Genomic DNA, 22,050 nt, shown 5'->3' on the forward strand with positions numbered 1-22,050 from the left:
TGCTTGGCACTACAGTCCCAGACAGTCCCAGCACAGCTGAGATGCTGCTCACACTGCTCCTGTCCCCGAGGCAGGAACCTCCAGCAAGGAGCAGTGCTGACAGGAGGGAGCAATAACTTCTAAAGACCACCACTGATGTTTGCTTCAGTGCCCACAAAACAAAGTCCCTGGGGAAGCCACCAGAGTGGTCTTAATCACAGCAGGATCCTCTCCAAGCACAAGACTTGCTCAGGTTCACAGTGGCAGAAGAAGTGGCTAAACAGTGCAAGAAGCTCCTGTCCTGCCTACTCCAGACACTTCATCCCGGGACTTAGGATTTAGGTCCTTTTGGACCTGATATAGCTTGGCCATGCTGGACCCTGGGAAAAATATAGGCACAATGGGAATAATTTATTTTAACAAACTAAAAATGTATTGTGCTTTTGGAGAGAAATTCATAAATATTATGCTTCCATGGAGTAAAAACAATATGTACCAATATATTTTCTGCCCCAAGTTAGGAAACAGGTTCCCAACTCTAAGAATACATGAATGTGTTAATGAGCACAGATTTATGTGTACATAATTCCTTCTTTCATCTAATGCATTTGCAGGTAAAAACTTCACTAACTTGTGCAATAATTCTTACATGTTTGCAATATATGTCTATCAAAAGAGCAGCAAATTATAACAGCAAATTCTGTAAAAGACATCACGCTGCTGCAGGGGGGAAGAACAACCAACAAATCAAACAACAATACTCACAAAACCAAAAAAACACTGATTTCACATTTAAAACCGTTTTCCCAACTTTTCTCCCCAAAAATGCATAACATTAGTCATGTAAAAACTAAAAGACCATATGAGGCGTATTTTAAAGCCTCATATATACAATGAAGACTTTATGGCATCCTCAGAGCAAAGACTGTCCAAATATGGCTGAGAGTTAAGTACCCTGAGACTTCACTGCTCTTAATGAAATCACTGAAGTTTATAAGTCCGCATTTACCAAGAATCAGAAGAGAAATAAAGGGAAGAGAACAAGATTCAACTCATTTTCCTGTACCATTCTCTAAAGATATTGTATTATAAACATCCTCCATATCTTGGATACTGGAGGCATCTGTTGAATCTTGGTCGCTGACTACAATTCCTACTGAAGAAAGGCTAGAAATGAAGGAGTGCATCTTTTTTGCATAAATATCCCTAATGTTAAAATAGGGTAGGTCATTACATTTCTCTTTGCGATCATTGTTGCATTGGTCTGTATCAATAGCTTTTTGCTTTTGATAGTACTTAGAAAACTTATTAAAAATTATGGTGATTGGAAGTGCTACCACTAGTATCCCACAGATAATGCATAGTGTGCCAAGCAGCTTTCCAGCAAGTGTGACCGGGTAAGTGTCCCCATAACCAACAGTGGTCATGCTGATGGTTGCCCACCACCAGCAAATAGGGATGCTCTGCAGTTCTGATGACTCATCATCTTTCTCCACTGAGTAGACAAGCACTGAAAAAATAGAAATCCCAACAGACAAAAACAAAAGCAGAAGTCCAACTTCTTGATAGCTATGTCTCAAAGTGGCGCCTAAAGACCGCAGTCCTACAGAGTGCCTGGCCAGTTTCAGGATGCGAAATATCCTCATTAACCGCAGGATCTGAACCACTTTCCCCATGTTTTCAATATCTTCACTTTCTTCTTCCTTTGTGTCCACAGCCAGCGTGGCATAAAATGGGATAATAGAGACAAAATCAATGATATTCAGTGGTTTCTTCCAGAACTTCTTCTGACTTGGAGCAGCAATGAGCCTGATCACTAGCTCACCAGTAAACCAGATGATGCATGTAATCTCCACAGCTTCCAGCACAGGGTCTTCAATCTCCCTGTCATGGGCATCCACCCTGTGAAATTCTGGCATGCTGTGAATGCACATGGCCACAATTGATGCCAGGACAACACTCAGGGATGACACAGCAATTAACTTGGCAGACAAGCAATATGCAGGATTTTCCATTCTGACCCAGATCTTCTTTCTTATTTCACCAAAACACAGATTGTCAAACTTTTCTAGCTCTTTATCAAATATGGATGACTCTTCATTAGAGGAGTCTATACTGTCATTGCTCTTCTGATCCCAGTCTTTACTAGGACCTTCTTCTTTCCTTTCTTGATACCGATTGCTGCAGCAGGAATCAATAAACAGCTCATTTATCCCCCAGTACTCTATTTCCTGGCAGAAGGAAAAGACACAAAGTTCTTCCATAACGTGAAGTTTGCCGGTATAGTAAAAATTCAGAACATAACGGAACAAGGAAGGATTCCTATCAAAGTAATATTCTTTGTCTGCAACACTATAATCATCACACAGTTCTAGAATAGCCTCTTCTGAATGGCATTTGAGAAGTTTTCCGAGTCTGGTATGGGGAAATCGGAGCAAGGTGCTTTGATCCACTGACTGCTTAAAGCCACCCACATTCAAATTGATAAGTTCTGCATCTTTGCCAGGTCTGCGGAAAAATTCACCATAAACCATTTTGGACAGATGAGTTCCACTGCTGTTGCCCAAAAAGATTACATTGAACCTGAAAAGAACATAAGATATTGTTAGAGCATTTAATTCAGTTTTGCTCTTGTGACACATCCTTTTTTCCATCTCTGCTTACTGTGAAATGCTGTAACAAAACAAACGAACAAAAAAAGAAACTAAATGATGAATACCATTATTCAGCATTTCACAGATGTAGTTTCAAATCAGTTGCTTAACACAGCTTTAGCAAATCTGAAAGCAATATATTCTGGTTTAGGTCTCCCTTTTTCCAGGGAATTCATCTGTAAATCAGTCTCAGTTCTACTATCACACTGAAATTAATAGTTATGAAATACATGTATTTCAATAATGCAAAAAATCTTAAAGACAGAAGACTTGTCAATCCATCAAAATACTTAGAACAAAGCTTTAGAGCAGGTGTGTCTCAATTATGTTTCAGTAGAGTTGTATTGATTTATATTATGCTGCATTTTATAATCCACTTTCAATGTTATTTGCTTGAACGTGAACTGCAATTACTTCTGTTGACATATCAATTAATTTACTTCTAGAGTAATCCACAGAAAAGAATTCTATATTCTTGAAAACAGATCAAAAGTGCATTTGAAGATTTCCAATTCCTGACTTCAGAAGTTTGTCTAGCACATATTCGGGTATCTGCACGCACATCAGGTATTTTTCTTCCTGCCTTCCTACTCACCTGAAGAGTCACAACCCTCTTACGACCTTGGTCAGTTCCAGAGACAACTCCTATTCTGCCACCGCATAGCTACCATCACTATGGCGATGCTGAGAAGTTGGTGTTGAAATGTCATTTCTGGAAACAGGAGCTTTCAAAGATGGAACTTCCACAGTAATTTTGCCTCAACACCTAACTGTGGATACCTGCAGACAGACAGGATATTTAAATGTTTCCATATTTTACTCTAAGTAAATCATTCATCTAAAACTGAATTCAAAAATGTTGTTACAGTTATTAGAGAATAAGTTAACTTTTACAGTAGTACTTTCTTGCTTTCCTTCAAAAGAGCAGTTGCCTCCAAGTGAAAACTGGCATCAGATTATATGTAACTTCTGATCATGAGGAGAGCAATTCTTTTTATCTCAGACACTTAAACATTAATTGATATATACTAAGCTAATTTGTTTCAATTTAATATGGAAATAAATTCATTTTAAATGTGACTAGATAGCATCAAAATTCTCCAGTGCTAAGCGATGACATCATATGATGTCATGCTCAGCATACAGAGCTTGGGGAGGAAAAAGGAAAGGGGATATGTTCAGAGTGATGGCATTTGTCTTCCCAAATAATCAGTACATGTGATGGAGCCCTCTGGGGATGGCTGAACTCCTGCCTGCCCATGTGAAGAGGTGAATTAATTCCTTGTTTTGCTTTGTCTGCATGGGTGGCTTTTGCTTTACCTATTAAACTGTTTTATCTCAACCCACGAGTTTTCTCAGTTTTACCCCTCTGATCCTCTGCCCCACCCCACTGGGGGGGAAACGACTGAGTGGCTGTGTGGGGCCGAGTTGCCAGCTGAGGTTAAATCACAACAACATAAAAGAGATTTTGCACCTTAAAATGTAGTTTGAAGGCAGGTATTTCCTAGCTAACACAATGGTTGTGAGACACAACTTCTCCAGGTACTTCCCAAGGCTTCAGCTTTTAGGAATGATGAAGATGCAAAATAAAAGCACTGAGCCCTCCTCAGAGAAAGGCAGCAGGACTCATCTGATAATTACCACATTTCACTCATGACCTAGAGCCAAGCTCTCTTTTGTAACCCTATAAATAAAAAAACTCCACAAATATCATGGACTGGGGTCAAAGTATATTCAAACCCAAAAAATTCTACTTATTCATTCATTTCAGTCATCTCCACTTTTCAGCAATTCATTAAGATAAGAACACTAGCAATGTAAGCTAGCACTATAAAAAACAGGCAAGACCTCAGATCACAGAATCATATAACTATAGAATGGTTCAGGTCAGAAGGGACCAGAAAGATCATCTTGTTCCAACCTGTCCTGACATGAGAAGTGACACCTTTCACTACACCAGGTTGCTCAGAGCTACATCCAACCTGGCCTTGAACACTTGCAGGGATGGAACATCCACAGCTTCTTTGGGCAACCTATGCCAATGTCTCACTACCATCACAGCAAAGAATTTCTTCCTAATATCTAATTTAAATGTATGGTCATTCAGCTTAAAGCCACTCCCTTGTCCTATCTGGAGGCATTTCTAACCATGACAAATACAAAGCAAATTTTGCTCAGAAATAAAAGAAGGAAGAACTTAGTTGCTCAGAAAATCCTTGGTACAACAGACTTACATACTGTTGAGACAGCAATATAAAACCATATTGATTATGCAGATGATATTCATAATGATGCCTCCATGAAATTGCTTTGTATAATAAATTCAGTGAGCAATAATTTACTGTTTTATTTTGAGAGCACTGTAGTCATAACTCATGCAAGATATAGAAAGTGGATCTTGCTTAGAAAGGCCATGATCTGGAACCTGCTGTACAACTACTATTAAGTGCTTTTTCTAAGTTATAGAAAGAATGTACAGGAATTATTAATGATAACTATTTCAAAAGGAGCTTCGTGATCTGAAGAATGTCTTCACAGGTTACAACTCCTATCTCAGCTCAACATAGTCTCTACTCAAGGGAACCCTTTACTCACTCAAACAACTTTTTATACTCAAGGGTAAAAATGTGCGCAGCTGGAAACTATGTTTTCCTGGAGTGCCGAAGTGTCAGGAACATCCTAAGAGCACAGAGCTACTACAAACTTTGCAAGTCTCAACTTGAAGTGCAACAATAATCTCCTTGATCTTCTGTACACAACAAGTATTCATATATAACATAATAAACCAGTCCAAATCACACACTTCTTGCCCCGGAGAGAGTATAAGAGAGCAAGTAAACACATACCAGATGTTAGTTACTTGTTTGCTTTAATTGCTGCAGTTGTTTCAATGAGCTACTGGATAAGAACCCATATAGAATAGAAAATGAAACAAGAAACAGAAGAAAGATGCTTACTGGAAGAATGGACATTATTTTCCAAGATAATGAAAAAAACCCATCAAATAAAAGTTCCAAATGTTAAGCTTGAGGGCTAAATAAAAGCCAGTTAATAATAAAAGCTGTGTGAAAAGGATACAAACATTAGAATAAAACCCAAAACAACGGAATCTAACTCTTCCCAGTCCAATTTGGAGATGGGCTCTAGCCAGCACTTCTGCAGTCATGCACTGTTGGTGAGGCCACAGGTCCATTGTCTCCTAGGAAGGGGGATTGCAAATTTCTCGGCTTTGAGTACACTGTTAAACCCCTAAAGCTCACAAAGGAGAGTCACAGAGACAGAGTTGGCATACACAGTCCCTTTGGGACAGATATGCCACAGATGTGTAACATACTCCAAAATGCTGCGGTTTTCCAACCTCTACTGGAACAAACTGCTAAGAGATTTTTAGTGGCAATGTGGAGCCCCATACTATACATTTATTTGCCAGCAAAACTTCACTTTCTCAGTTATCTTTCACATAGTATCTACACAAAGTTACCATTCTCTGTGAGGTCCTACATGACAAGGTTCAGAACATCTTTTTTTGACATGCTGCACATTTGAGCATGGTACTACCTTGGCTACTGGTGAGTCCAAAATGGGGCAGCTTCAGCTTTTTTTTAGCATTAATTTGAGATTATCCAGGCACAATAGAAATAAGCTGAAGCGGTTTACAGCTGGATAGGCTTTGTTGTGCTCTGCTACTTAAAATACTCAAAGATAGCACATGTCTACAGATTTTCTACCAGTTTGCTTCACAGCTATGTTGCCCATAGACTCACCTCCTGCTTCCTGAACAGTTGCACTTCATAAGTCTCGGAAGACTAAGTTCACACTGCAGAATGCCTTCCTCAAGTCGAAGGAAGAGAAATAAAAGGGACTAGTCCTACTCAGACTAAAGTCACAAGGGATACAACACTGACGTCAGTTTGAAAGGGCACTAAAATCTTGGTAACTCTACAAAATAATTCCAGAGCTCAAGGATATTTTTTCCCAAGGAATCTGATGATCTTGGTAGATTTCCATTTTAGGATTCCCAATTGAGGAAAGGGAGTTCTGAGCAAATTCACTCTGAAGAGTTTTATTTTAGCACCCAGCCCTGCCCAGGCATCAGATTTGGTCTCCTAATCATGCAAACACCTTGGTTCTGACTTTGCTAATTTCCTGTCAGCTAAGAGCTTCTTCAAATTGCCCTAGCGTCACACATGCAGCTTTGGATACCTACTTTTAAGAAGTTGTGGATATGACCCTAACAAGCTTCAGCTCAGGATCAACATTTCACTGATTTTTTAAGTGTTTGAATTTCTCCACTCATCATAGGGGCAAATACTTGTCTAATGCACTACACAGAAGTACTGTCTATGCTTTCTGACTCACTAAGCAGAGAAAAACATCTAAATGCATATATAATTTACTTGATCAATCACAATTAGGGATTTGGACTGAAATCCAGTTAGTATGACTTAAGCTGTTGTCTGTCAGCTGGGCAGTAATAACAACCTTAGCACACATAATTAAGCCTGAAGAAACGTAAGGTAATACTACTTGGCACATCCTCTTTCATTGTGATATGAGCTGTAACATTCAACTCTCCTCTGTAATATTTGACACAGTTCATTGTAAAGTCATTCACAGGCTGTGGAGGCAGAGGTTATCTTTATCTAGCACAAATAGAAAGCCCATCTGAAGAAACCACTCTGTGGTTATGGACATTCTGTGAGGCAAAGAGGATAAATTCATCAACTAAATTAGCTGCTCAGTTGAAATTTACTTTTTATATTCCATTGGAAGTAACATCCTTTATCCAGAATATTGCATTAAATGCCATGAAAATAATAGAATTATGCAACTACATTTCTTTTAAAATGGATTCAGTACAACTTCCCAGAAGACCTTAGGTAAATAAAGTTTGAGTTGAAATACTGTCCTAATTCAGCAGCTGGGACCAGTTTATCACTGTGTGGGTGTGACCAAAGCTGTGTATTCTCCACCCTCTAAGTCATTTCTCATGAACTGTTAACAATGGACCATTTGCAGCAGCTGCCCAGGGCATACCTGACCCCCTCAGGATGTAAGCTGGGTATTAAAGAAGCCTGTGAGATAAGAGCCATGATAACTCCCCTTCAGGAAGTCAGTAGCACCTCCACACCCAGCCTGAGGGGTCATGTCTGCTCATGGGCCATCAACAATTCCAAAAATACCCCACGACCCACAGAGTTAGATCACCCATTGTGGAACTCCCAACCTTGGAGGAGGTAATGGGCATTCCCACCTGAACCTGAGGGTATATAATCTTGGGGGTTTGGGACTTCTGGGACCACTGGCCGGATCCAGAGGAGGACCAGAACCTCAACAGGACTTTGACTGCCACTCTCAATAAGATTGCAACCACCACTCTTGACCAGACAGTGACCATCATCTGCACCAACAGGTTTTTCCCTTCCTATTACTTTGGACTCAGGGGAACAACATGGGGCTCAGCACAGGGGCTAACAAACACCATTCTGTTTGTGCCCCAGGGTGCTACATTATACTTCTGGGTTTTGTGGGTTAAAATCAATTTCTCTTTGTATCATTGAATTTATTGTAATATTTTTATTAAAATGGAACTCTGACTTATAATCTCTTTTGTGTTGGGTTCACTTCTCCTGCTGGTTTACCTTTAAACCAACACAAACACCTAGGGCCAAATTTTTCCTTTTTTATGTTATTTTCATATAAGCCTACTTTGCTATGCTCATCCCTGTACAATTTTACTGATGTCACCAGACTTTTTTAGAAACTAAACTTGTGCCAAATGTTTGTGCACCTCTGCAATAAAATGGAATCAGAAAGAAATGATCATGATTTAGAAAAAACAGTAGCTGCTGACAATGAAATGTAAAATTATTTAAATACCCTTAGCTGTGGAAAAATAGTCTTCAAATACAGAGGTTCTTTTTTTAAAAAAAATTACCTCCTCCAAAACACTGACAAGAAAGAAATGAAGCTATTATAACTCAAAGAACAAAAGCAAGAATAGAAGAATAAGGACCTCCAGCCTATGGTTCATACCACTTAGCTTAGGCACAGGTGGGGTCCATCTCTGTACTGACCAGATAAGCTGTCTATATGACTAGTACCATGAGGTCTATAACATCCATGTGACTGATACTGGGTGAAAGGGATCCAGTCAAAGTGAAATTCTCCTGATTTCCACTATGAGGATGCTGGTGAGGACAGAGTATATGTAGAGGGTTGGCTATGAGAAAAGGGCAAGGAAAAAACACAATAGCTGTAGTATGAACATGACATAAGCTTCTTTGGGAATGCAGTCTGTGATCTGAGTTGCTTTCTCATATACATAAAAACAAGGAGCAAGATCTAGTATCATCAGAATATCACCTTGCAAAATGACTAGTGAAAAAAAAAACAAACCAGAAAAAGGTATTCTCTCCTGGACTTGAAAAGCCCCTAGAGATAACACACATTATGACTTAACAAGGCTTGCACCTTGTAATGTTCCCAAAGGCTCTGCAATTTATATTCTGTTCATGTAAATTAAAATATCATTATCCACAACTAAGTGGAAGTGACAGATCAAAATGTGTTTGCTTGAAAACCTACACGTAAATCCCCACTAATTAAGCTCAGTTATAGTGCTGCAGTTGCAATACCTGTTCCACAACCAGCTTCCACAGACAGCTGACCACATGAAGCATTTCCTTGAGCTCTATTGCCCCAATGGCTGAAGTTTACAGAATGTGAGAAGAGAAGATACCAAAGGCATTATTACAGCCAGGTCAGCACAGCTGTGGTTTGATGGCAAAAGAAATTGTTTCTCACCAGGTTAATTATTTGGGCAATAATCTTGTTTGTCAGGTCACCTTAATGAAACCCATCCAGAGCACAGTTTCAAAACAGTGAAGTACTGTTCAAAGTGGACACTGTAACTGTAGGTCAATGGATTTCTGCAATGTGGGCAATTTCTACAGATCCCTTCCTCAAATTAATATTCTGTACTCCATTTTCCACTGAGTTCTCAATTGTTTCTATTCAAGTACTTCTCCAATGATCACAATGAACATAAAATCCTATTGTTATACCTATCGGGGTAATTTGTACTACCACTAGTGGACAAAAACCTCTGATAACATGACCCCGGGATCAGACACTTTCCCATACAGGGAAAAAAATCATGTAGAATAAAAATACATTCACACATTTCTTGAAAATAACTCTGCATTCTCCTTTCATCACTGGTTAGCCTAGACTCTAAGGATGTCCTCTGTGAAACCATATTTTGCTTATAGAGGTAGTTTGGTTTTGAAAGGTTAACTACCTAAGCAAATACTGCAGATACCCAGATGCAGAAGGCAGTGTGCCTGAAGTCACACAGCAGATAAGCTGTCCACAAACAAGCTCAGCCCACATCCTCTCACACCATTACCCTTTTCATAGTCTCCTCAATAGCTATCACACACCAGTCCAGGTACTGGTACCCTGACAGACTTGGGCCCAGAGCCAGCAGTCACATGCATTCTGACAAACCAAACTTATAGCAGGTAGTTAAAAAAAACACAAAAAACAAGTAAAAACAAACAAACAAAAATTACATTTAGCAAGAATAGAAAATCTAAATGTCATTCCTGAATTTATAGTGCAGTTTCCAGAGTCAGTGTTTGTACCGAGAGGCTACTGCGGTAGAGAGGGGAAACTACCCCACCTATCCCACCACTACAACCCCTCCAGGCCCAACACACAGGGATAAACAATTAGATATGATACATTTTCTCTAATACACAGGTCCATGAACCATTTAAGACTCTCCTGAGTTTTCAAGGGTGTTAATGGTTCACAAGCCTCTGCACAGAAGCAAATTATTCCCACAGTGAGCCATAACTCTTCCACGTTGGGGAAAGGAATACAAAGCTTGGTACAATTCAGAATATTCTTCTCTCTTGTGGAAGAGGTACAGAATGTTAAAATTAAGATTTAACTCACTGACAAGAAGATTGACCCAATACTCAAAATTTTTCATTCATTAGTTCATTCATTTCTTATTGCAAAATAAAACTGGTTAGTTCCTATTTCTCCCTTTGGAGGCTGAGGAATTGGCCACCAATTCCTAGTACCAATGGCAGAAGAGCTGATCATTTCTGCTCCCAGATTCTCTCTTCCCCCTCCTAGTCTTTCTCTTTCCTTTTTTTTTCCTTTATTTTTTCATTTTTGGAAGCAAGGTAATATTTCTAAAGGACACAAATTTCAATTGCAACCATCAGTTTTACTTCACGAAAAAGTTGTTCTGAACAATCTAAAATTCGGTGCACCCCATAAAGCAGGACTTTTCCACCTTAAAATGGGAATAGACATCTATGGGCACAAACACCAGGATCATGTTTTAACATATCACAGCAGAAAAAACTGTCAGGAGACAAGAAATCAGTTCTGTCTGTGCTACCAGCCACACCTTCATTACCAAGAGCCCTGGGACCAGAAGAGCTAAAAGGGCAATTCAGCTGCAGAGCACAAAGCTAAACCACTTACTTGGCTACCCATAACTTTTGTATCCATTATAGTTTTATTCTGCAAAGTCCTGGCTTTGGGATAAGATGCTTAAAAAAAGTTCTCTCCCCATAATATTGTTCCAGGTATATCTCAGTCACATTCTTGTTTTTATTTATTTATTTATAAATAAAATACATACATCAATAACATGCTATTGAACATAGAAAATAGGTTTGGAAAGGACCTCGAAGAGTAACATAACTCAATTCCTCCTCCACCTCAAAGCAGGATCAGTTACTTCTAGACAACTTTTGACAGTTGTTTATTTAATCTCCCACAATAAAGCCTGTTCAGAGAGGTTGTGGAATTGGGGTCAGTGCTTGAATGCCCTTGTTCTCTCAAAATTATTTTCCTAACATCTACTTACGCATGTTCTACTGCAGTTCAGGCTGTAAATACTTCAGCGTAGATTTGGAATAAGATGGAGTCACCAAAGATGGACAGCAGAAACCAGCTATCTACAAATTCTCTGTAACAGTTCAGTTTCTTCTTTTACTTGGCAGTCTGAGTAGATAAAGTTACATAGTAAATATTTTTTTTGTTTTTCAAAAAGTCTGTTAATTTCAGAGATAAAAAAGGTTTTCTTTATTATGGTGAAATTCTCCAAGATAATCACAGAGTCTCTTAGGCAACAAGAACACAAGCAATTGTTATTGTGGATATTTTGAGCGAAATCTTCCAACTGAAAATCTGTAAAAACATTTGTGTTTGAAGCATGTTAATCTCACTAATGGAATCTGTGTTGTTCAAAATAAATTCTCTTGACCCAAGATGACTCTGAAGCAGAGCTCCAAATCTCACTTTTATGCAAGTCCTGCAGTCTGCTTTGATCCAACATTCACTTTCAAAGCAGACAAGGAACTTTTACAATGTGTTATCATGCACGAACGACATGAGGCCACAGGCTAAGGAGGGCTATGTGGAGGCAGCTGGAGAGAATATCTGCAAGATACTTTCTTGAGCATAGAAACCTCTGGATGCAGAAAAAGAGTTGGTTGTAGCATTCCAGCCAACACTTGGAGCAGCTGGTCAAGCCAGCTGTATGCATCAGGTGCCATCTCACAGTGGAAGACAAGCATGGTGCTATAGAAATGCTGGATGCAGACCAAGTTCTGGGGACATGCGGTTCAGAGCCACTGTGTAAGCCTTCCTCATGTGGACGCCTCTAGAAGTCTCCATCTCTTGGAGCACTCAGATTTTGGTACATGTTCACCACTCCTACACTAGACATCATTTAGTTACACCACTTCTCATGACTTTCCAGGTAGTATCGCAAACAAATTTGTGGTGAAAAGAGCCTTTCTTCTACCCAATGTTCAAAGCTGGTCCAGTTAAAACAGGCTAGGCAACGGGCAATTGATTTTTAGTATCTCCAGAATTTCTCAAACTCTCTGGACAACCTGGTCCAGCTGGACCCCTCTTATTGTGAAAATATTTTTCCTAGTCAGACACTCTTTTCTTCCAATTTGGGTTCATTCTCATTGCTGAGCATCTCTGAGAAAAGTTACCCATGAGGAAACTTCAGGGCACAGTAAGGTTTACCCTGCACCTTCCTTTTTCCTAGACTGAGCAAACCCAGCTCTGTCAGGCTCTGGTTAAATGCTGTGTGCTCCAACTGCCAACCAACTTGATGGCCTTCTCTGGGACTCACTCCAGAATTTGAATGTCTGTAGTGGAGAGCCGAAACCTGGACAGTCCTTCAGATGCAGTCTCACAGCGTCAGGAGGAAGCAATAACTGCTTCTGTGGACCTGCTGGCTACAGCCTTGCTAATAAAGCCCAACATGCAGCTGGCCTTCATTGTGAGGGCACGCTGCTCACATGTGTTCAACATGTTGCCTACCAGGATACCCATGTCTTTCTCTACAGAGCAGCCTTCCATTCTGTCAGCACCCCAAACTGTTGCATGGGGCTACTTCATCCCAGAGGCAGTTTCTCCAGGATGATAACATCCCTCTTAACAGCATCTTATCACCGTATCAATGTAGTATTAGCCCTCTCAGTCCTCAAAAAACAAAGGTATTTTCCCTGATTATTTCAACTTGGTTGTCCCCACAAAGCATTCATCAGGAGAGGACATTTGCCAGAAAATGTATGAAGCAAGTACATGAGAGTCTGAGATATAAAATTGCATCACTGCACCACTGTTCAACTGAATATTCATAACAGAAGCTGAGGCATTGTCATTGCACACAAAAAGGAAAAGCCAGTAATAAAGTTTCTCAGAAAATAAGCATCAGTCCTAACCAGTGCAATTAATTTCTGCACCTGTCAGAATTATTACTCATTTTTTTTCAGGAAGTATTGAGTAGCTACTAACACCTGGATTTACTACATATGCAAAGTAATACTACACATTGGCACAACTTGTAAGGTGCTATAGGTGTTCTGTGTGTGGGTTGGATTCTGACCAATACATGTTTGCACAGCCCATAACAATATAGCCATTTCATCAGCCAAATGTCAAGCCCTATAAAGTTACTCAGGTGTAATTTTCACTGTTGTCTTTCAATGACAGAAAGTTTGGGACAGGTATAAAGCCCAACCAAATTAAAAGGAATTTCAGAAGTCAGAATCCACCCCTTCCCCTCTTTCCTTCTCCCACCTTATTTCAAACATAATTTTCTAATGTCTAAGATGACCCACACAAATGTCCAGAGAATTAAAATTAAATTCTAATCCCACAAAATTAGCATAGGTTTTGGCCTGGGCTAAATTTCAACTAGACAGATTCATAAACTCCCATAATGAGCCCCAAGGATTTTGAAGGCATCACAATATGGGGGCAGTGGTACAAAGGAAGATCTGACATCCTGACTACATGTCTCCAGGAAAAGAATTAGAGTTAATTAAGCATGTGTAGTGAATTGGAAGAAACTAAGAGCAATACATATTTGCTTTTATTTGGCAGTTTTTTATAAGCTGCTGCTTGAAGCAGAATACTGAACATCACTGTAAGCAAAAATCTGTTTGGCCTTAAGGGCAATGCCAATCTACAATTCTCTAGCAGTAAAAAGAAGATATCTGAAAGATACTTTTAAATGAAGTACTTCAACATGTGCTTAGTAAAATTTTGGAGAGAAAAATGACAACTTCTGCCTCTTGCTTCATTTGTGCAGCAGCTTCCCACAGGCCCCACATCTTGTATCTGAATATATAAACCCTTGATATCAGCCGAAATACCTGAGATTTATCACTAAGAGAAACATATCTCATTGCCTAAGATTCAACTCTTTGGGCCAGGAGGTTTTAGAGGTGCCAGCTGAGATTTTGTCCAGTGTTTTCCGAGACTTGGTCCAAGGTTTTCAGATGGAGTTGGATATACACATGCAAAAAGAGCCTTAAGTCACTCTGGACTTCTTAAAGGCTAATGAATAAACTTGTGTTTAAGTAACCTTGAACAGCAGCTTTGCTCAGCTCCAAGGATAAATGACAGGTTAAGCAAGAAGTCTGAAACACACCCCCTGCCTCTAGCAGTTAAGAAATATCGGAAAAGTCCGACTTCATGACCAGGCAATGGATGGAGAGAGATCCAGGAACAAGCACTTTCTCTTGGAGCAAGTGCAGCAAGTGCTTGCAAGATTTAGCTTTTCACATTTTCAAGATTCTCAGGTTTCAGTGTCCCACAACTCTTATTTGAGCACCAAACATACCAGGAGCTAATTTGTCCTTTGTTCTGTTCTCTTCTGGCATCCTAACAAAATAATCAAAATAAGGTGGTGGGGGGGAGGAATTCTCTCCACCTGGTCTAACATACAACAAACTGTCAAACAAAATCACAGCGCCCTGAAAAGAACAGCTTACAATGGGACCATAAACACCAGTACTGTTTTCAGACTTATGGCACTGAGTTAAAATACCAGCAAGGACTCATGTTATCCCCTTTGTCCAATTCAAGCTTTTACCAACTTCACAGTGAATTAAAAGAGCAATATTGATCCATTCTGGCTGTCCTTTTCAGAGCAAACATTGCACTGGACAGGGAGACACACAGATCTCAGCTTAAGAACATACAAACCAGCATCCTTTTCAGCAGCTTGTTCAGGGCAAAAGCTGTCTGCCTCTAAAATGTCATGATGAAACCATCATTCAGTGCTTGTCACTAACTTAGACTAAAACATGGAGGTCTAATTTATATTTGTGCTGCAGTAATGAGTTAGTCACTTTCAAAATTAAACCTAACTTATGGCTCTATTTGCTCTTCTATCTATTGGCATTAAATAGAGTTCATAAAATTACAAAGCAGCTTTGGAATCATAATCCAATGAAATCAGCAGTAGCAATGATTGAGATAATTGAAGAATTAAAAAAAAAGGAAAAGGAAGCTAAAAGATAAAATAAAGTTTTCAATCAAGAGAAGTCCTCTTTGGGACATATCCAATCCTTCACCACCCCTGTTTTAAATATATAGATTGACAATGATTGCACACAAAGTAATACTGTAGATTTATCATTGCATCTCACAAGCTCTGAGGTTGATTCTTCTCTCACTGAAGTCAAGTGGGAGAATCCCCTTGCCCTCTGCAACACACTTTCCTTGATACCAAGGAGGTTTCAGAGCTGAAGCCTTCACAGCAGTTAACACTGCTGACAGCAACAACAGCTCTTATCTGCTGAAGGAGAGGAGGTAGAAAAGAAGGAGCAGAGCAGAGTTATCAGAAGTGCTTCCAATTTTTATTAAACTATCCAGGCTGTCTTAACTCCTCCATGCAAATCAAAGCTGTAATAGATTTTTCCTGAGTTGGTTATCTGCCTCCCACAGGTAACCTGCCTGTACTTACATGAACAGCAGCAACCAATTTGTTAGGCTCAAAGAACAAAAAAACCCAGATAAATACTGAATGCCTCCTATACGGGGCAGCAAATTACCAATATTAAGCTTTACAAGATAGTTTTTTATCCATAAATCTCACAGCACTTTATTAACTTTTAAGTGCTGTGAGGCAGATGCCTTAAGCAAAATGCTTTGGAAGCCAAAACTGAGACTTGAGATGTGACATGTCATGCAGCAGGTCAACATGTTGTACTTCAACATTCCCAAGTTCATAAACCCTCTGTCTTTGCTTTGCTTTTAGTGAGAACCAAACGAGAACACAAGCAATGCTCTGCATAGGCTGAGCTCTTAGCCTGTCATTGGAGTAGCAATGAGATAGAATAATTAAACATATGGAAGAATTAATCAGTTTTTAAGGTATCAGTTGGCATCTAAATTGCTTGTCCAAGTTGATGAACAAAGGACAAAAATATACAGAAAAGGAAGAAACAACGGAAAGCAAAATTGTCTCAGATCATAAATAAACTATCCTCCTTAAACCAGCCACACTGTTTTGTCCATGTGGCCTTTGCTGGTTTTTACAAAAAAGGGGGGGAAAAAAGAAAAGTTAAACTATTAGTCTTTACCCTAAGACAACCTTGTTCAGAGCATATGCAGCTCCAGCAGCACAGAGGCACGTCTAGGGCACTCACACCTTGCCAGCAGGGCAAGGAGACAACTGCATCTCTTGCTGCTACTGGCAGAGGTGAGGATGGTGCTTACATGGCTTGTCTGCCATTACACAAGGATCAGTTCTGTTGGATCACAATCCAGGAGCACCCCAGCCCAAGATCAGCCTTTATAATACAAACCTACCTGGAGGAGTCGACAACAGACACCAAGCAGGCTGAAGTCAGGCTGATGTCTGCAGCCAGGGCAATGTGGCTGCTCTGAACAGAAGGGAGTCCAAAGGGCAGAGCCCTAAGGGCCTCCCCTTGCACGCACTCCCAGAAATTCCTCAGCAGCTATGAGAGCTGGTGAACCAAGACCTCTCACCTCAGTCCCCACCCACCTGTCAGTGATGGGAAGACAAAATAGGTAAGACACTTTAGTTCAAAGGACAAGATGAGCTGGAGAGTTTCAGGATAAAAGGATGGAGAACAGAAAATCATGCTAAGACCAAGGACATTGGGAGTACTCAGCAGATAGACAGCAGTGGGGGAAATAATTTAGAGAGGCAAAAATGAATGAAGCCTTCCAAAAACATTCATATTAACATTATCAATCACAGAGACCACCATGTTTACCCCAGACTTACCCTAACTCTTTGTAGAACAGGACATGAAAATCAAAGTCTAAGGCTTTACCTGTAACACAGCAAATGGCCCAAAATCCAGAGCAAACTAAGCTTCAGAACAAAAACAGTGACAAAAATGGGACCTTCTAACATAAATGATAAAGCTCATCTTTCCAAAAGACAGATGTCTCTAGAAAATGATTGTGGAAAGAGCTTCCTCAGAAACTACAGACCAGCATGGTAAACACCACCTTCCTCTACAAGAAGATAAATATTCCAAAAGACATCTCTTCTAGAACAGAAAGAAAAAGAAAACCATTACAAGCAACTGCCACATAGAGAACTCCCTTCTAAGAAAAACAAGCAAGTTATCCACAAATGGCATATGACAGCAGTTTAACACACTGCAGTTAGGACTTTATGAACAGAACAAGATAGAGAAAATATTCATATAAAATGGAAAATACACTATAAAAGAAAGAAGCATCAGTAAAATATGGGAAAATGAAAAAGGCCAGAAGGAAATGGGGTATAATAAAGAATAAATGGTAAAGAATGGAGCAGCATACTCAGGTAACACTTTGAAGCCAATGATTCTCTGGTATTAATTGGTGCAGAACCATTGACTGAAACAGGTCAAGGGACAGCTTCTGTCAGCTGAGGATTGGGTCCTCCACACAGAACCAGACAATGGCAATCACAGCATCCTGCCTGGTTTTCTTAGGATGTTTCCCCCCTTCAGAAAGTAAAGAGGTAATACAGGAAGAAAATAAGATGATCCCATAAATTACAAGGGGAGAGAGGATAACTGAAAAAAATAGATGAACAGCAAGAAATAAAAAACAAAGAGATGAGGCAAAGGCAAGATAAAAAGAAAATATCCACAAATTAGTGGAATACATTTTATTTATTCATGAGTTCTGTTTTATTATGTGTCCTTGGCAGATATCCCACAACTGAAAACTTGCAAGGCAGAGAATGATGTGAGTTTAGAGACTGGAGCCTTGTTTCTAGTCATTAGCCTTGGGCAGATCTTTTTAATATATGTGCCCCAGCAGCAAGTAAACAAGTTCCTTAAATTGAGAGCCTTTGGACATGCTGCAAACAAATGGGCTTAGACAGAGAGGGATTCCAGGAGAAAAGATAGAAAGCATGGCCCCAACCTGTCTTCAAGTAATCAAACTGAAGTTCAGGCTGCTAGAAAGGATATTACCCAAAAGGCTACAGTCTGCTTCTCCCTCTGACCTTAACTCACATCAGACTCTGCAGAGCATCTGCCTTTCACACGCCCTTCTTGTTAACCAGCACTTATTTTACCTGAGAGCATGTGGGCTCAGTTTGCCCAGCTGGCAGGGAAAGGGATGCAAACTGCAGGCAGCCAAGGGAGTGGTGGCAGCAGCCTCTGGCAGTGGTCCCAGCACAGAGGCAGGCAATGTATCCAACACCAGCCTTGCTGGGGGCTCAGCCAGAACAAAGAGCACACCACTGGCAGAGGCATCAATGCTGAGTGGGGAAAGCCCAGCTGTTTTCACTGTCCATACAGGTTTAAGGTGCCTCTGCAGCTCAGCCCAGTCGCTGCTGAACCTCCTTTTGAAACCCTGAGGCTGAATGGTCTTGGCACTGAGTGTTGAGTCTACCCTGCCTGTAGCTGTAATTGCACAACTAGTGCGACACTGGTGGCTTAATACTGGTTTATCATCTTTACAGGTTTAAGGCAGTTTTATTTTTCTTGGTCTTGGAAATTTGCTAAGTCCTACAGAGGGTGAGTGAAGAATTGCTTCTCCTAAAAGACCTCTCTGTTTCTACAAAGGACATTGTAATATGACATCTGACCCCACCTGTCCCAGGAATAACACTAGGGATCACACCAGTTTGCATCAGCTCAGCTGAAAGCTGCTGTTCATTGATTTTCTTTTGCCCACACTCACAAATAGGAAGTTGAAGGGCCGCTACCATTTCTGTGGGTTGCCTTAGTGTTGACACTGACAACGAGACATAGACATCTATGGACAAGGAAGATGATCTCTTAAAAAAGCGCTTTAATGTCCTTTCTGTATGGATTTTTTTTCATTTAAGAGCCACCTAAACAAATCTGTCCAGACTGTGACTTAAGAAATCTGGTATCATTTCTGGACCTTTCCTATTCTTCAAGGGCTGACATTGGGAAAAAAAAAAAGATATAATGATACTGCACATCTTTTTAAAAAGATTTGTTTTGAAATCTACAGCTAAGAAGCACCCATATAAAAGCTATGTATGATTACTGTCAGTTGAAACTATTTAACCTTCATTTAGCTACCTACCTCTATTCAAATAATTTACAAAATTACAGAACATAAAACATCTTTGTCTGCCCACAGTGCTATCTCAGCAGAAATTCTGATACAAAAACTAAGGCTTTTCCTTATTAGCCAATTGCCTTTCATTCCATCAAGAGATTACTGGTTTCAATACTGCTGCAATGGGCAGCTTCTCCCCAGCAGTAGATATTAAATACACCTTGCAAAGTTGAAAAGCCACCTCTGCTTCCTGGCTTAGGTTATCAACACTGAACAAATCCTACCAAAACTGGGTGACATAACCCTAAATGACGAGAGCAGAGAAGGATTTTGGAAAATGCTGCAGTTGGGACTGAAGAAAATCAGTGGTCCAGGACATATCTCTGAAAATGAGGTCTTGCCTAGATATCCCAAGTCAGACACATCCCCTCTTAAACTCCTGACTCTGGCAGGAAGTGTATTCTTGCTCCCCTTGTCCCCTTAGGATGTTAGCCTGAGTGCCTTATGCCATCTATTGGCCTAGACCAGCGACAGATGCACTAAGGAGAACTTTAATTCTGGGAAAACAACTGCATTAAAAGGAAGCTGTCGGTAGATCTGTAAATTCTACTAATGGAATCAATACACTGCCACTGCGCACATCTTGAGGTCTACCTTCCCCAACAGACACCGAGTTCAGCTTCCAGAATAACCAGCAGCTGTGCTTTGCCTTCGACAAATGAAAATAAAGTATTGACACAGGATTATCTCACGGGCAAGAACATCCAGAAAATGCCCTACAGGTCCTACAGATGCACATAAAAGAAGTCTTCTTATTTAAAAAGAGAAAGCTCCTTCAAAATCCACCTGGATCTTAAATCAGGTTAACTATCCCCAACTTAGTAAGTCTGCTTCAGGTTGGACATGCAGAGAGAACAAACTTCTCCCACATTTCCTTAGCCATAGGGGCTACTGTAGTCATTCGCGGGTGCTAAAACCTAGTTTACTTTTTAATCGAAACGAGTTTCTAAAAGACAAGGCAGGTCTCTGCAATGCGAAAGGACTTGGAGGCATCGCTATTGATGCGCTCCCGCACAGTCCATTATAAAGCACCCGCGGAGAACTCGGAGCGGTGCCCGTGCCCGTGCCCGTGCCCCCGCCGCCCTCCGGGAAGCCGTGGAAGGGCTTCAAGTCCCGAGCCGGGGAGTTCAGGGCAAGACTTCGGTGGAGCAGCAAAGCACCAGGGCTCCCCGTGCACCAGGCGGCATCCCCTGCACCCCTTCCTCCTCCTCCTCCTCCTGTTCCCCCAACTGTTTCCCCCGCAAAGCGCACGGAGAACACACCGCATCTCCGGCACCGCGCCGGCCCGGCCCGGGCTCTCCCCGCCGAGCTGCGGAGCCGCAGCCCCGGGGCCGCCCCGAGGAGCGTGGTCGGCCGGGCATTGCCTACCTGGAGCCGCTCCCGGCCGCCCCGCCGCGCTCCGCCCGGCTCCGCGGGGCCGCCCGAGGTGGGAGGGGAACGCAGGCGGCGGCGGCGGGCGGGCTCAGGCGAGTCCCCACCCCGGCCCCGCGCATCCCCTCGGCTCCGCGCCCCGCTCCCGTCCCGGCGGGACCGCGCAGCCTCTGCCCCTGAGGGTCCCGCACTGTGCCTGAGAGGTGTCGCCTTCCCTTGCAGCGGGTCCCACTCCGCACTCCGCGGTCCCACACTGTGCCTGAGAGGTGTCGCCTCGCCTCGGGGAGGTTCGGCTCCGCTGCCGGGGGTCCCGCACGGCTCATTCCTGGGCGGTCAGCGCTCCCCAGAAGTCCCGCTCTGCGCCCAGGGGATCCTGCTCCGTGGCTGCGGGAGATCCCGCGCCCAAGGTTCCCTCTTCTCTCCCGGAGCGTTCCCGCACTTTGCCCGTCGGTCCCGCACCGCATCCGCGGCGTCCCGCAACGCTCCCGGGGAGTCCCTGCTCCGTGCCCTCGGGAGTCCCGCACCCACCGCATCCATTCCCCGGAGCACGCGTTGGGACCTGGCTGCGCCGGTCCCTCCCATAGCCACCTACCAGGCACCCCGAGGCAGCTCCCCGCTGTCCCACGGCTCGGGGGGAGGTGCGGGAGAGGGGCAGCCCGTGTGGAGGGGCGATGCTGCCGGGGCGGACCGGGCTGGAGGTGGTCTCGTTTTTCCCCGGGCTGCAGCAGCGCTGCGGAGCAGAACCTGCCGCTGCCGCCGGTCCCCGCGCTCTGGGATGCGGGAATGCCACCTTCCCGCTTTTGTGCGGCGGCGGGGCCGGGACTGCGCGAACAGTGACAGAGCGAAGGGATTGATCTGCCATTGATTCCTACCGCCCGTCTGCTGAAGTGGCACATACACGGCTTGATTTGCCGGAGGTGCAGCCTGAGATGCGGAGTGTCCCCTGCACGCTGCAGAGGGAAGTAATTAGTTTTCAATATTATGCCCGAAAGTAGTTGTCTCTGTTAATGCTCAGTTCTGCCCGAGTTAAAGGCAGAGGCAATGGGAAGCCAGGCCAGTGTAACTCCAAAGCACAGCTGCATCAACCTTTCAGGATTAAACATTTTATCTGTTCCATGGGTATCATTTT

General features: G+C 42.1%; 1 protein-coding gene across 1 annotated transcript; it reads right to left on the bottom strand.

Moving 5' to 3' along the window:
• Nucleotides 1–202: 202 nt before the first annotated feature.
• Nucleotides 203–21,580, bottom strand: KCNS3 (potassium voltage-gated channel modifier subfamily S member 3). The gene is made up of 3 exons (XM_071547790.1): nucleotides 21,514–21,580; nucleotides 3,229–3,413; nucleotides 203–2,562 (listed from the first exon to the last, which is right to left on the bottom strand). Exon 3 carries the CDS (start codon nucleotides 2,511–2,513, stop codon nucleotides 1,032–1,034), a length of 1,482 nt encoding a protein of 493 aa, XP_071403891.1. The 5' UTR covers nucleotides 2,514–2,562; nucleotides 3,229–3,413; nucleotides 21,514–21,580; the 3' UTR covers nucleotides 203–1,031.
• Between the last annotated feature and the right edge of the window lie 470 nt (nucleotides 21,581–22,050).

This window comes from Pithys albifrons, chromosome 2 (assembly GCF_047495875.1).
Source record: "Pithys albifrons albifrons isolate INPA30051 chromosome 2, PitAlb_v1, whole genome shotgun sequence".
Taxonomy (NCBI): Eukaryota; Metazoa; Chordata; class Aves; order Passeriformes; family Thamnophilidae; genus Pithys; species Pithys albifrons.